General features: G+C 40.3%; 1 protein-coding gene across 5 annotated transcripts in view; it reads left to right on the top strand.

Moving 5' to 3' along the window:
* The window catches only part of HTR4 (5-hydroxytryptamine receptor 4), a 115,684-nt gene that overhangs the window by 57,947 nt on the left and 40,800 nt on the right, over positions 1 to 16,937 (top strand). For all 5 annotated transcript variants that reach the window (XM_006906370.1, XM_006906371.1, XM_006906372.1 and 2 more), the window contains exons 4-5: positions 10,059 to 10,212; positions 13,814 to 14,382. In XM_006906370.1, coding sequence (XP_006906432.1) covers positions 10,059 to 10,212; positions 13,814 to 14,382 — 723 coding nt within the window. The remainder of the gene's footprint in view (positions 1 to 10,058; positions 10,213 to 13,813; positions 14,383 to 16,937) is intronic.

Genomic DNA, 16,937 nt, shown 5'->3' with positions numbered 1-16,937 from the left:
TCTCCCTCTCTCTCTTTCCTTTCTTTCTGCTTGTCTTCCTGTCTCTGTGTCTGTCTTCTCTGTCTCTTTCTATCTTTCTATCTGTTCTTCTTTGTTCCTATGTCGTCTTCTTGTTGGATTCATCCTCAGGCTGGGTTCAGAAAAATAGCCAGAGACAACATGAATCTTAACCATCCTTAACTCTGAGTCCACAGGAAGAGAAACCTAAATGCTGTTTCTCATGGGAGAACTTCGGTTGGCTTTGCTTGAGTCAAATACTCTCCCCTTGCCCAATCTTTGGGGTGTGGGGATGACACATCCGCTTGCTGGGCAGAGGTGAGGCACCATGACTGTCAGCTTTACCAGCCCATATGGCATGAGATAATGGCAGTTCCTGCTGGAAAGAGGATTATGAGACAGACAAGAACAACAGACTACTATGAAGCCTCCACAATAAGAGAAAAGTACGTCATCCCCAAGTTTTACTTATATTAGTCCAAACATCACTAGATTCTTCGTCTGGCTTCATGTGCCATGTTCTTCAGACTTAACCATTCTGATCCACTTTCTTTGGTCATGCCATACTTTGTTCTATATTTTGCATCAAAAGCATTTCTCTTTTAAAAATCTATTTCATTGCATTGAGGATAGCATTCTCTTGTGGCATTGCAAGATTCTCTCTTTGATATGTCCAACTGGATTGTCATCTTTCCTTTCGGCAGCCCAGGAACTTGATGTATTTTAACTGCAGAAATTCTCCAATGGTTTCTCAGTCACAGATTTTCTATGAAAACGGCTTTACTTGTAAAACATACAATTCTGACTTAAATGCCACATATTTCATCCTGTGCTGGAGATAAGTGTGTCTGCATTTCTTAATGATCTCCCTAGAGCACAACTCAGTTTTTTAATGTAGAAATGAAAAGTGTCTGTTATTGTGAACGTCTGTCGCAGAATTACATTTTCCTTCTCAATAAGACTGAAATGCATTTCTGTAAGAAAAGCATATTATAAATTTCCCTTTCTCACATACTCTTTGAGGGCAGATTCATGCTTTGTACATAATAGTAATATTTGTCAAGTTGAATTTCAATCTAGAGGATATGGACTCTTATTTTTATATTCATTTCTTCAAATATTTATCGAGGGCTTACTAATTGCCAGGAGCTGAGCAGAGCACTGGAAGTGCAGTGGTGAACAATCAGAAAAAGCTCCGAATCACAGAGATTTTATTCTAGTGGGGAATACAGATAGTAAATAGGTATTTATAATAAATTGGGGGTCATTGAAATAGAATACGGAAAAGTCAAATGAACTGCTGGAGCACATGCCTTCCAGCGCAGGGCCAGCTCTCAGGAGAGATGATACTGAAGCTGGGATCTGTGGATGATGTAGATGTCAGTAGGTGAAGAGGAAGAGAGTGAGGTGTGGGGAGTAAGTTCCCGAAAACAGCATGTACAAAGCCACAAAGGCTTTCGTAGTGACACATTAACTATAGGCTAAATCCTTAGTTTGTCTTTCAGTGCTATTCCCAATGTGTCCTCAGTCTCGGCTCCTGCCCATGAGTGATCTGTCATCATTTCCTGAGTATGATGTATTTCCTCTAACTCCATGTTGCTACCTGTGTCTTGAGTTTCTTTTTTTTCTCCTGATGAATATCCACCTTTCTTCGATACTCGGATAAGGTGTCTCACCTGCAATGACTGCTGGGGCTTCATTCCCAAAGGAGATTTGTTTCTTTCTCTCAGCCCCCATAGAACGTCAAATATAAGCATAACAGTGATTACTCATTTTAATAATTGATTCATTTGCCTGTCTCATCCTAGACTGTCAGTTCCTTGAGATATAGCCTTTGTCTCAATCTATTCCTGTGTTCTCCTTACAGGACCATAGTAGCTGCTCAGTGCATGCTCGGAGGTGGAAAGCTTTGAGATGTGACCTGTGGTTATTTAATGACTTCGGTGTTAGTTTTTCTGCCCTTTTAGAAGTCTCCATATAACAAGTAGGTAAGAATGAGGCCTGGGGTTCTAGTGCTAGACCGACTGGATTCAATCCTGACTTGACCTTTTATCAGGTGTGTGATCTGATTACTTAAATTTTCTGGACTCATTTTCTTTTCATCTGTAAAACTGTGTTAATAGTAGTATATTCCATTTGGAATTTGTGAAGAGTAAATTGCTGAGTGTATGCAAAGAACATAAACCAGTACGTGGCACCTAGCAAGCATTCGGTAAATGCTAACCACAATTATTATTCCATTATTGTTTGCCTTTCCAAATGCAAATTCCTAGTGGCTGTTGTGAGTGCCTTCCCAGACACTGATAGTTGTGTTTTTTCTTCTGGCTACATAGTTGAGTGTCCTTCAAGGTTAGACCCTCAGCCTTCTAGCCCTGGGTATCACCCCTCTCTCCTCTGGAGACCTCACTCATCCTGTAGCTTCACCTGCACCTCTGCTCTGGTGTCCCCTGCAATCTTGTCCCCTGCTGGGCTCTGGGGTCTTCTGGGCTCTGTTGAACAGCTAGCTGCCTGTTCAACATCTTGCCTTAAGCATCTTTCCGTTTTCTGAAACCCAAGGTGCTCAAAGTGGAAATTCCTATCATAAATTAATACCCTCTTCAACTTTTTACATCAAAGGTGCATCTATTGGTTATCTTCTAGTCATTTAAATGTAATTCTTTGAGGTCATCTTTTACTTATCTACATGACCAACTGGATGACAAATCATAGCTATATTTTCGTAAATATCTTTCAAATCCATCTTTAAATTCTTTATCCCTTTCGCTCCATCCTATTTCTGGATTTTGCAGTAGCTTCTTGGTTATTATCTGTCAGATTTATCTTTAAATATGTCTTTTTTTCTATGTGTCCTCATCTCACAAAGCTTGCAGCATGTTCTCTTTCCTCTTCCCAGAAGGCGTTGCTTTTGCTAGTCTTGCCCATTTACCAGCATTATGAAGACATGGTCTTTGGCACGTGCAAGTTTAAGTCCCAATTCTACCATATCCTGGCTGTATGATGCTGGGCAAGTAGATTAAATTCCCTGAGACTCAGTTTTTGCATATTGAAAATGTGGATGACAGCTGCCTTGCAGAGTTGCTATAGGAATTAGATATAACATAGAATATACTTTCTGACACATAGTGTCCTCAATAAATGGGCGATATGTGTAGTAGGAATAGGAGTACTTATAACAGTAGAGAAGAAAGTAACAATTACAATTCAGTTAGAGAAATACTGTATCACAGATATATACAAGGTACTGTAAAATACCAGGGATGAGATGGGGAGCCAATTCATATCTCTGACAGAAAAAGAGTCTCTCTCTGTGCCTTTGGAGGCCAGAAAGAATTTTCTAGAGGATGTGATGCTTGAGCTGAGTCTAGAAGGTCAATGGGACAACCATCCAGAGTCTGCTGGCGCACGGATCAATTTATACATGTCATAAAATATACCTTGGCAGCCTTTGCGTGTGACCAGCAAGCCCTGCCAAGATGTTTTCAGATGACATTTTTGGCAGATTATTCTTTTTCCTTTAGTCTATAATAACTCAGGAGGATGTCTTCCTAGACAGCTGATACTCTTATCATAAGGTATAGAAGAGTATTTAACAGAGAGGAACATAATAAACATTAAATCTGCAGATTGCATATGGGATTATGATTCCTGCAAAGACTCCATCTGATAGCCTCCAGATCTATCCCAGAAAGGAGTCACTCCTTGTCCCCCCACTGCTATAATTTTTCTTCTGAAACCTGAAATTCTACCTCTGTTCTAGCTGCATTCTCAGCCCACCTTCCTGTCCCTGGCTCCTAGTGAATGTCCCTACTGGGGTCTTCCTCCTTGATCCTCCAAGGGACTGGCAGCTTGCCAAACCCCTTGGGAACCAAAGGGAAAGGCCTTTAGTTTTTTCCTTGAAGTTACTGCTGCTTTTCCCTCTTCTCCACCTCCTCAAAGGGAAAGCAGAACTGAAATATAATAAAACCAGTTGCTAGGAACAGAAAGATAAGTCTCTTTCCAAGAACTCTGCCATAATACTTGACTAGATCACCTCCTGGAGGGAGGACTGCTATCCAGCCAGTGAACCCCATAATTACCTCTGACTGTGTATCACTTGTTTACTCCCCTGTAGTATTTGTCTGTTGTCATATAACATCTACAAATACAATGTATTATTATTACTAGGTCTCACAATACTGTGCCTCAGGAATTTGGACTTGGCCAAAGTTCTTTGATGGTATTTAATTGGGGAACTACAACCTCTTACGAAAACTCAGGTGTAATTGTTCCCCTTTTTACACAGTAGAAAACAGAGACACAAAGACACCACCTGATTTGTCCAGTCAGAAGGACAATCCATGAAAGATTCCTGCCTAGAACCTACATATTTTCTTGCTAAAAGCAAAATGCTCCTTGTAACTCATAAGTTTACTAATTCATTGGAGCTCTTTATCCCTTGAGTACTGAATTTTAAAGACCATTTGCTTGTGCTTTATGAATATGTGAAAAAAATTAATCTGTGGTAAAAGGTTTCTGTTTTCCCGATTCCATTTCAATACTTGGGTCTTAGCAGCCAGCTGCTACTTCATCTCTTCTCTTCTGTGGGTGGCATTCTTTCTTTAGTTTATCTTGATTAGAGATTTGGTCTCAATGATCATCCAGGATGCCATCTTCAGCCATCTCAGGTAGGAGGGCTGGGCCTGGATTAAATCCTTGAGAGGATATGACACAAAATCAAGTCCATTACAGACAGCCAATACGGTTTCAATGCTTTCACTCTCTCTTATAAACAAACTCAATACTTTTCCGTGTCTTACAATCAACTACTAGGAGAGATGTTGAATCAAGTGACTTCTATTTTATTTATTAAATAATTTAGAGCCCCTGGTTCCAAAATGTATTTGAATCTGTTTATAATATGTATGAAACAACTGTGTATGTATATGTGTGTGTACACACACACACACACACACACACACGTATGATGAGAGGGAGTGGGGGTAAATAATAACTGCTATTTATTAAGCTTTATGTGCCACGCACTTTTTCATCAGCTTTCACAGCTAATCAATGAGGTAGGCATAATGACCCCACACTTAACAGATGAAGAAATTGAGTCTTGGAGAGGTGAAGTAACTGATCCTAAGACTACAGAGCTAAGAGATGGTTAAGGAGAGAGAGTTGATACCCACATGTGAAGACATAAAGTTGACTGCTCAAATCCCCTCTAATTCTCAGAGTCTAGGATCCCAACTTGTTCTTTTTGCTCCTCTGCTTTCCCTGTGGACAGGAGGGTAGGAAGTGAGGAGGAAGAATTTTCGGTAATTGCAGGAAGAGTAGGGGAGAAATTAGCATGGAGCTTAAAATAAACAACTGTCTTCTAAGAGTTGTCAAAGTAAATTGTGTCCCCAGAGACACTTAAAAGCAATTTGATCACACATTTACACATGGCTGTGGTTGGGGAAGCTGGTGGCTGATCTACCAGAGGGGATTTTAATGAAGTTTTATAAGCAATACTTTGACATGTTTTGCATAGCAATGACTTTGTACATCTTCTTTAATCCTGCATATCTGGAACCTCACTCGCCTTTTGAATATTAATTTAACTACTTTGTAAAAGTTTCCAGTTAAAGAAGAATGGGAACCTTGCAGATATATATATAGATCTACTATTTCTGTCTCTGAGCCTTTGTCCATGCTCTTTATAGCACCTGTATTGCACTTGCTCCTCCATCATCCTTACCCAGTCTCTAAAGTCCAACTTAAAGTCCATCTATTGGAGAAAGCCTCCCCATCCCTCTACTCGATATGACACATCCCAACAACTTGGTCCCACCTCGTAACGTAATTTTTAAAAATTGGTCGTGATTAAGGGTTTATTATTATTCAACCCATTATGTGAGCGTGCACTCTATATCTAGCATTGTACTAGGCATTGGGGGGGATTGAGTGGTGAACACGGCAAACATCTCTGGAATATATAAATCACGAGAGGACTTCTTACATCCAACCCTAGATCGTAGCTCTCAGAGGGAGTACAGGTGTCTTGTACTTCTGGGTGTCCCCCAGTCTGTATTAAGTTATGGCAGGCAGGGTGGAAAGGGATGCAGTCATCTTCTCTGGTCTCTACAGGATGCACTAGAGTATCGTGCTCTCCTTACAGCAGCCACTCTTAAGAGGTCATGGTGCACTAGAGCACGTACAGAGGACAAGGAGCCCCAGCTATTGGTGAAAATCACCTCCCTTAAACCAGGGTTTCTCCACCCTGGCACTACTGACATTGTAGGCTAGATATTCTTTGTTAGGGGTGAGGGGACTGTTTTGCACATTGTCAGACATTAAGCAGAATCCTTGACCAACTCTTCTCACTGGATGCCAATTCTATCACCTTTTCCACTTGCAACAACAAAAAAGTCTCCCTACATTCCCCAATGTCCCTTGGCAAGTAAAATCAACCTTAGATGAATACAACTGGGAATGTTTTTATCTGCAGAAAGTGAGATTTCAGAAAGATGTAAAAAGCTCTGTTTGGATGTTTGTAGGACAATTATGCAGAAAAAGAATTAGCGATAGAAATTTTAAATGAAGCCAGAGGGTAAAACTGGAACTTAAAGAGAATCAATTTTGGAGGAAGTGTTTTTAACGTCAGGACAGCTTTCCGTCTGTCGGGCATGTGCTGCGGTAAGACACGGGGAAGTCCGAGGCCTTAGTGCCTCCCTTAGTGCCGACTTGGACACACTTCATTGTCCAGGGGATTTGGAGATTTCAGGATCCTGAGATTCAGTGTGTGTTTGTTTTTATTGTTTCTAAAGTGGCTTGTAAAGAATTAGAATAATCCTTTGGGGATTTGGGGCAGGAAGCAGTGTAAAGTAATAAAATGAGCTCAGTATCCTGGCCCCTAAGTTAGGCCATCTGGGCTAGAGCCAGTTCTTGCCATCGTGGGACTTGGGACAAATCCTGGCACTTCTGTGTTTCTGCTTCCTCACCTGTGAAATGGGTACATTTATAGTTTCCGACTCAAAAGTAGTTGTGAGGACTAAATGAGATAGTACAGGCAGAGTCCCTGGTAGATAAATGAGTGGCAGCTATTATTACTAACTCAGCCAGCGTGCTTTGCCTGACGTCCAGAGACTTGAAGAGTTAACTAGTTACTTTTGTCTACTGGTAATGTGCATGTGTTTTGGCAGCAGTTCATGGTAGGATAACTACTTTTATTATCTGTGGGGTAATATAATCCAAATACAGGACTTAAAAAGCAACCATGATGGAGAAAAATCAAGTTATCGGATTTCCACCTGGTCTTTGATTTATAGTCAAAAGTTAGAATTTTAAGGAAGCTCCATTAATCGGTTAAGACTAGAACTTAAGTTGTATTAATCATTTTATTTAGTGATTTTTTTCCCACTAATTAATTTAGATTCTTGAATACAGCCTTCAAGATATGAGGAGAGGTATTAGGAGGATACGAGGTGGCTTATTTAGGGTACCAGAGCCTTGGTAAAAGTTCTGAACCCATAAAATCAAGTGTATGTACTTCTTTGCCTCTTCTTAGCTTCATGTTGTTTTCTGGCCATCTTTGGTGTTCCTCAGCCTGTAGATGCATTATTCTAATCTGTCTTCACACGGGCACCTTCTCCCTGTGCATATCCGTCTCTGTGTCCAAATTTCCCTTTTTATGAGGACATCAGTCATATCGAATGAAGGCCCACTCTAATGGCCTCATTTTAATTTGAACACCTCAATAAAGACCCTATTTCCAACTAAGGTCACATGCTAAGGTACTGAGGGTGAAGATTTTAACATCCCTTTTCAATCCAAAATAGCAACCTAAACAAAAAAGGGATTTATTGGAAATATATGAGATGGTTTATTAAATTGAAAGAAGAGCTAAAGAATACGGAACTAAAGGAGCAAGAGCATGGCTTCTCAAAGATCTAAGGAACAGGAAGCTGCCGCGGGAATAGAGAGACCTTTGCTGACTTTCCCATCGTTATGTCACTCTGCATAATGTTCCGAATCCCAGGAGAAAGCCAAGGTGACTCCTTGGCTGAGAATGTCAGAGTCCCATCATTTGCTTTTTCCCAGCACCACTACAGCAATAGGCAAGAGATAATTCCCCAAAGATTTGGGATGCTGTTACCAAGAAAAAGGAAGAAGGATGCTAAATGGACACAACCAAATGTCTAATCGAGGCCCTCTAGCAGGAAATGAGGAAGGGAGCAAAATTTAGGGCGGAGGGAAGGCTATATTTTCACATACTTAATTCATCAACTTAATAAACCTCTCATGATTATTAGTATAACAGTTCAGAAAAATTCGCCACTCTGATATAACTTGCCCTTCTTCTAAGTCAAGAGCATGGAGGGGATTCCAGCTAATTGTGATTGTGTCCATTACAGAGTTGTCTTCAGTTAGATTTGACTACCATGTCAGTTTCATAGATAGAAAAAATGAGTTCCTGAATAATCTCCTCTTCCGTTCTGTGGCCTGGTGTTTCCCGCATCGTGTTCCAGATGCTCCTTGATGCCTTAGAAGGAAAAGTATAATCTCCCGAAGCACCCGCTTCTCCTGCTCCAACCCTGGGCTCTCCTTCTCATTCCACCCTCTCCCAATCCATCCCACCACCACCTCTTCAAAAAATGTAGCCATTGTTATATTAGCTATGCTTTGAATTAAGAAAAGAAAAGAAGAGGTGGGGAAAATTAACAAAGCGAATTACATAAAATGAGGGGTATAAGGAGGTGGCTCATCATTAAATGGTATAAAATCTTAAAGAATAGAATTAGCTTCCAGGCTGTCTTTTTCCATTTAGCCTTTAGTTTCTTCCAAAGACAAATAGCTGATAGACCTACTGTGGTATTTCGCCTGTTGTCGAATTCCATGAACTGCCTGGGCATGAGAGTGGTCATCTCCAAGGCTGGAATCACATGCGAGGAGCAGTCTGCAGGTTAGAGACTTGGACACTGAATGGGGCAGGTTGCATCTCTATTTGGAGGTTAGAAGAAAGCCAGTCCCTTAGGCAGAACATGGACTCAAAAAAGGATGAACAGTGAGTCTCATGAGGAAGAACAGACCCTGATAAATAGGGATGAAGTGGTCTCTACCAGTAGGTAGGAAATGACAAAACAGGAAATATTTGAAATTTTACATTGTCGGCATCAGGGAAACAATTAAATCATCCAGCCCAGAAGTAACACATGTCAATTCTTTTCACGACTCATTGACCAGACCAGTCACTTGTCCCTACCAAACCACAAGGAGGTCAGGAAGTGCCTGTGCCCAGAAGGAGGAGCTAAGCATACTTAGTAAGCAGCAGTGATGACTTCCACTTGTCCAAATGCAAATTTTAGGCCTCTCCTCAACAAGCTCTGATTCAGGAGATCCTAGGAAACCTGCATTTTAAGTAGGCCTCCTCAGGTGAGTCTGAGGCAGAGGAACAGGGTGGACCACGATTTAAGGAACATTTAGTCTAGGCAGGTGATCAAGAGAATGGGGACAAATCTGAGATACAGTTGTCAGAGCTCAGATGTTAGGCCAAACCTGGGTCACCTCACGCTGTTATCAAAGAGGACCACGGATGCTTAGACACCGAGGCCCAAGGGACTGGACAGAAGCTCCTAAAATGCCCAGGCATAAGGGTAGTGATGGAAGTGTGCCTGGGACAGAGCAGTCCCTTGGGTATGTGTCGAGTGCCTCAGGCACTGGGAGAAGAAAAGGGATGTGGGGCTGACTCCAGGCAGTGATTCTCAGATGTGATCTAAGGTTTATATTTATAGTCGAAGAAACTTATTGGCCGATAACATACTTTATTAAATAATTACTTTCATCTTTCCTCTGTTCTTTTCTCACTTCTCTTCCTCTTCTCCTCCCTCTCTGTCCCCCATTATTTTCTCTTCTCTTCCTTCCTTATTTTTATTCTCTATTTCCCCTTCCATTTTTTTTCTCTCCCAATATTTCCCTTTCTTATCTCCCTTCTTCTCCTAACTCCTTCTCCCCGTTCTCTCTCGTTCATTATTCTCCTCTCCTTCTCCCTGTCATTCCTCCTCTCCCATGGCACCCACCCTCCTATTCTCTCTCTCCAGGTACTATGCCATCTGCTGCCAGCCTTTGGTGTATAGGAACAAGATGACCCCTCTGCGAATCGCATTAATGCTGGGAGGCTGCTGGGTCATCCCCATGTTTATCTCTTTTCTCCCTATAATGCAAGGCTGGAATAACATTGGCATAGTTGATTTGGTGAGTAGACCCCATGCAGACCCCACTGGTTACTGGGATTCTAAATAAACTTGGTGTGCTTGGGATTCTAAATAACAGTATCAGGTTTAGGTGGTTAGTCTAAGACAGAATCTGATAGTGGTCTGAGTCACAATAACAACACGAAACTAAGCTAGCACTTTTCAGTGCTTACTGTCTGACAGAAAGGATGCTGAATACCTGATCACATCCTTTGCTTATCTCATCCAGATGAGAAAAGTCAGGCTCAAAAAGGTAAAGTAATATGCCCAGTAATATGCCTAGTAAATAGCAGAATAGGTGTTCAAAGCTTAGCATTCAGACTCCAGAGCCTGAGGTCAGTGATGTCCCCCAAAAGGCTGTCATCCTATTTCATGCTGAGAATCTGTGAGGCTTTCGGTGACCCACAGAAAACATGTCATGTGAGTGGAGGCTTTTGGAGAATGAAGAGAGCCCTGGGCCAGGAGTTGAGGGATGAACCCTGAACCCGACCCTCTCATTGACCCACTTCCTAAAGGGCTGCGATGAGAAGATTCATTGGTCCTCAGTGGAGAATAGTGGTCCTGGGTGGAGAAAAACAGCATGTGGCACATGTGCCAGGCATTGACCAACCCCGTCTTGATGATCTTTAAGAGTTGTCCAGCTCTGACATACCAAACTTATAATGAGGATCAAAAGCTCTGGTCTGTATTCATTAGCAGGAATATATATTCCCTAAGGAAGTTGTCAGGTGGTCACTTTAAAGTTGATCCCAGGATCACGTTGAGGTAGGAAGGGAAATGGAGAGGAGAGACTGAGAGTGAGCTCCGGCCCAACAGAACCATTTAGAGTAGGAGCTGCCCCTTCTTCTCTCCACCCCATTCTTAGCCCCTAATCGTGCCTTGTTCTTTGTCCAGGTAAGGATATCCCAACCAAGGCTGGGCCAGGATTTGCATGTGGTATGTCAGAACGAGAGTTCCTGGGGTTTCTGAAAGCATTGCTGGGGACAAAGGAGTGGAGAAGTAAAAGGGGATCTGGACAAAGGGGACTGTATGGATATTTTCTTGAATCCTATCCTTTCAAACTTCAGTTTAATCATTCTTGGGGGAAATGAGATTTAAACTTCCAACAACCAATAGAATAATAATAATTATGGCCAATAAATGTGGAACACTTATTGTGTGCTGAGCTCCATGTTAACTTAATCATTATTCCTGTGACCCTTCCTCAGGTCTCACAACAAGGCTATGAAGTAGATCCTATTATTGTCCTCAGGAAACTGAGGATCATAAAGGTTGAGTTATGAGCTAAAGTCACACTGGTAGGGAGCGGTGGTGACTCTATCTAAGCCCAGGCTTACTGGGCTCCAGAGTCTGTGCTCTTACTGTGTGTGCTAAATTTACACCTTAATGGAGAAAATCTTTGGAAGCATCAGAATTTTTAATAAAGGCACAGCACTCTTACTTTCTGATGGAGAATTCCCAAGGGAAATAACCTAAGGAATTTTTGTCCATTTTTGAGAGTGAGATAGAGACATCCATCTCCTATTTACTTTGTGGAACTAGGAGATAAGGCATCTGCTAACTATCAACACGCCTAGTATTTGCTCCATGATGTTTGATTGCATTTCATATTTTTCTACTCACTTGCACATTGAATCTGCCTAGTGAGAAGCTAGCACAACCCACATGTTCACAGTACACATACAGTTGATTCTTGTTATTTGGAGTAATTAGATTCTATAAAGTTGCGCAAACATCGAATTAGCAAATATGAAATCTTTGCTCCTAGGAGAAATACAGGATGAGGTTCTTCCAAGTCTCTGGTCACAATATTTTCATCAATTAATCAATATATGATTATGCTGCTTGTAAGAGAGGCCCATGAAATATAAGGTGACAGAAAGGTTAAAAATAAAATAATAGAAAAATGTAATATGCAAATGCTAATCAAAAGAAAGCTGGTGTAGCTGTACTATTATCAGTGATAAAATAAGTTTAAGGCAAGTAATATTGCTTGAGATAAAGAGAGATATTTCATAATGATAAAATGTCAATTCAATAGGAAGATGTACTATAACCTTATACTATAAAACGATACTAAATTAAAAGATACTATATAAATGAGGAATTGTATGACATGTGTGTATCATATATATTTTTTATTCATATCTTTATTCATGTGTATATTCACACTGGATCAAAAAGCCTCAGGAAGGGAAGTATCATTTCATTACTTAGCTCTCTTCAGCCAAGTGTTTCTAGAGAAGGCTGATAACTAAGAGCTGTCAGTATGCAGGGTTTCTAGTTGGGAGAAAAGTCTTTCAGTCCTTAAAAAGGATCTAGTGCCTCACAATATCCAGTATGAGTGAAGAATATAATGCAATCAATGTGTAGTTCGCTGTGTTAATACAAGAAAGAAGGGAAAACCCACATGATAATCTTTATTACTGCCAAAAATGTATCGACAAAATTCAATATTCATTTATGATTTTAAAAAATTCTCATCAAACTAAGAAGAGAAGAGAACTTTCTTAATTAAATAGAAAGCGATGATAAAAAACCTTATGAGGATCAGACTTAATAGTAAAATATTGAAAACTTGCCTGCTAAAAGTGGGAAAGTAATAATGGTGTTCACTATTAACACTTTTATTCAAAATTATACTGGAGGACTTATCAAGTTCGATAATGCTAGAAAAAATGTTATTAAGATTGGAAAGGAAGAAATGAAATCATCATTATTTGCAGATCACATGAGTATTCATAAAGAAAATTCCAAAGAACCTAGAGATGAAATATTAGTAACTAATTTAACAAAGTTGCTGCATACATAGCCAATAAATGAAAAAATTTCAGAGTTCTACATACTAGCAACAAACAATTAGGATTAAGAATTTTAACATGGTACCATTTGTAATAGAATAAAAAGTCTTTAAAAATACTTAGGAGTAAATCTAATAAATGGTATGCAAGACATTCATACACATAAAAAAATAAAACATTACTGAAATAAATTATAAAAGACTTCAGTAATGATAAAGGATTAGCATGTTTGTGAATGAGAAGACAGCATTGTAGAGAAATGATAAACTAATTCTATGGGAAATGCTGGGATATTTGAATGGCCGAAACAGTCTCGAAGAAAACAAGCCACAGTTCGAAGCCTTTTGCTGCTAGATCTGTTGTATAGAAGCAGACAGGGAAGGCAGGAGATGCAGAACTCCACACCTGGTTGGGTAGAGTGATTTTGTCCTTCTTGTATCTCTATTCTGCTTGGGACTTCGGCCTCTTGTGGACAGATGAGCCCTTTGAGCCCTGGGATATGATCAGATCATATTCCTTTTCTACCAGCAAGGTTCTAGGTGCTGTAGGTTTATAAAAAAATAGTAAAGCTCTACTGATAAACCTTCTTTCTTTCATTTTTCCTTTATTCCTTTCTTTTATTCTTTCTTCCTTTTCTTTCCCCATCCCCTCCCCTTCTTTCTACCTTTCCATTTCTATTTTTCTTTTTCATCCTTCTTCTTTTCTTATGATTTTCCTCATTACTCTCCTACTTTTTCTTCTTCATATTTTTCTCCCCTTTCTCTCTCCCTTCCTCATTTTCTCTCTCTCTCCAACTCTCAGATAGAAAAAAGGAAGTTCCACCAGAATTCTAACTCTACGTACTGTGTCTTCATGGTCAACAAGCCCTACGCCATCACCTGTTCTGTGGTGGCCTTCTACATCCCATTTCTCCTCATGGTGCTGGCCTATTATCGCATCTATGTCACAGCTAAGGAGCATGCCCACCAGATTCAGATGTTACAACGGGCAGGAGCCCCCGCGGAGGTCAGACCCCAGCCAGCAGACCAGCATAGCACTCATCGCATGAGGACAGAGACCAAAGCAGCCAAGACCCTGTGTGTCATCATGGGTTGCTTCTGCCTCTGCTGGGCTCCGTTTTTTGTCACCAATATTGTGGATCCATTCATAGATTACACTGTCCCTGGGCAGGTGTGGACCGCTTTCCTCTGGCTCGGCTATATCAATTCTGGATTGAACCCCTTCCTCTACGCCTTCTTGAATAAGTCTTTTAGACGTGCCTTCCTCATCATCCTCTGCTGTGATGATGAACGCTACCGAAGACCTTCCATTTTGGGCCAGACTGTCCCCTGTTCAACCACAACCATTAATGGATCCACACATGTGTTAAGGTGAGTGCCTAGGGCTTTGATAGATTTTATTGGCATGACTCAGAAAACTGAGTAACTCTCCAGTTTTCTGTTTCCATAGGGGATACTCTTAAAAACCTCTGCGGTGATTGCAAAGATTAAAGAAAATCTACCGTCTGGTCATGGAATAGAGAGTAGTGGGTAAGGACTCGGGCTCTGGGGAGACTGACTGACATTGAAATCCAGTCTCCACAATTCTGTGACCTTGGGCAAGTCATTTAACCATTCTGAACCCTATTCTCATTTAAAAAAAAATGAGATCATAATTACCATATCTACATCACAGGGTTTCTGTGAGCATCAAATTAGCTAATGTAGGTAGAGCACATGGTACGGAGCCTGACATCTAGTAAGCACTTAGTAAATATCATCTACTATTTTTGAGCTTTAAGGTAAAATAGACTTTATTTTGACTCTTGGCATCACTACTAACCATTTGTATAATCTCTCTTGGTTTTACTTTCTTCAACTATAGAAAAATGATGAGAATGCTAATATCCATCTCATAGGGCTCTTGTAACAATCAGAGATGATGTGTTTATATAAAATCTGACATAGTAAACACTCATAATACTACTAATAATGTTATTAACATTAGTAGGAGTAGGAGTGATAGCATACTGCCTAATACCCTAAGATGGCCATAAAATAATATGATAAACTGAAATAAGTAGAATGACAAATATGCAATAGTAATGCCATGCGATAAATGATATATTGGAGGTATGGACAATCTAGAATGGGGATATGAGTGTGAAACAAGCTGATTTGGCTTAAGGAAATCAGGGAGGGCTTCACAGAACAGCATTTTACAAGAATTTGAGACTTGGAGAATAACTCAAGGAAGCCATTCCAGGCAGAGATGAAATATGAAAGAACGTGGGAAGGTCAAGTGGTTTACCCAACGTCACATAGGTTGATGGAGGTGAGAGTGACTTTGGTGTTGAATGTTCAGTCACTAGTCATGATTCTTCTTTCCAAACCTTGAGAATTTTCTGGCAGCCCTGGTCTAGAGTTCTCAGCTGTGAAAAGCCATGGGCAATAAGTACATTCATCCTGTAGCAAAGATGAACTGTCACCGACATTTTTTTCCTTTGCTCTGAGATGCACAGGAATTTCTGAAGAGCAGCTCCTTCTTTGAAACAAGCATTTGATTTTTCTGACGATGACAGTATTCAGCTATTCTGGCAGCTGAGCATTGGGGAATTTTCATTTGCATGTGGAAGAAAATAGGAATTGCTGTAAAGTAGAAACACTTCGCCTCAGGGACTGCTCAGAAGCATGGATTCAATTTTCTGTTACCAGTGTGGGCAGACTTGTAGCTAAAGCCTAGTATGGTGTTGAAATTCCAGCTAGTGGAAGGGCCTCCAAGGGTACCCCTATAGACTGACATTTTTAATTATTATGTCTTAGCAAGTGTCATAGAAAGGATCCAACATTAAAGTGTGTATACAAGAACTTCTGTGTGGGTGCCAGATAGTTTTTAGCTATTTAAGCTAGCAGTTGCCTGAGTATAGACTGTTGACAACTTAGAGCGTTTGCTCCAGCAGTGCATGTGCTAACTCAATTGTTTAGATCTGGGTGACCTTTTCCCCTAGGAACAGTCAAAGAAAGAATTTGAGAGGTTTCTAGGGCAGTCCAAGGAACCTTGTTTTGCTAATACTGTACTGTTTTACAAACCCTGCTGTTTCTGGAAATCTGCAGTGTGATTGCAAAGCAGAGATAGTAGTCAAGAGGTGACTTATGGATATATTTTCTTGCATTTCTTCATGAGGTCATGAAAAGTGCAGGAAGTTGGTTTGAGGTACTTTTCCATGGGGGTGAGGACTCTTATAAGAGTGGGGGCAGCCTATCCAGAGAAGGTAAGACTATTTGAAACCCGAATCCACTAGAGTGTAGGCCTTGCCAGGAGAAGAATCCTGCCTGTTTTAGCCACTGCTACATCCCAATAGCCAATCTATTGGCTGATGGATAGTAGGAACTTAGCTTCTTGATGAATAAATTAACAAGTCATACAATTAATTGTGCAGATCAATTATAATAACAACACAACTTAAGAAAAATTTACGTTTTTCCTAAAAATCCCACAAGCGGAATATCCACAAATTTAGATGAATTCAAGAAATATAAACCTAAACAATCAATAGTAAAAAAAGCTTTTGTCCTGCTGCTCCTACTTCTAGTCTCTATTTTTCTTGGCACTTGTGCTGCTCGAGACTGTAGAAGTCCTTATTTAACACCTATAACACCAAATTTCTTAAGGGCAGAAACTATGGCTTGCTTTTATTCATGCATCATATGCTTCCTTGCATACTGTCTGCAAAACAGTGGATAATCAAATGATCAATACATTTTTTGCTGATGAAATATCTTCACTATTATCTTCAGATTAATGAGAGATTAAGACACTGAAAATTGAAAATTATTCGATTTTTTAAAAAATTATTTCCTGAGACTCTAAAAAGTATAGAGGACTTAGTCTACAACCCAAGAATCACACTGGGGAGAGCCAGGTCATGACAACACTCTGAAATTGT

The sequence above is a fragment of the Pteropus alecto genome, unplaced genomic scaffold, assembly GCF_000325575.1.
Source record: "Pteropus alecto unplaced genomic scaffold, ASM32557v1 scaffold40, whole genome shotgun sequence".
NCBI classification, from domain to species: Eukaryota; Metazoa; Chordata; class Mammalia; order Chiroptera; family Pteropodidae; genus Pteropus; species Pteropus alecto.
The sequence above is the reverse complement of the archived record's forward strand: the minus strand, read 5'-3'. Positions and strand labels throughout refer to the sequence as shown.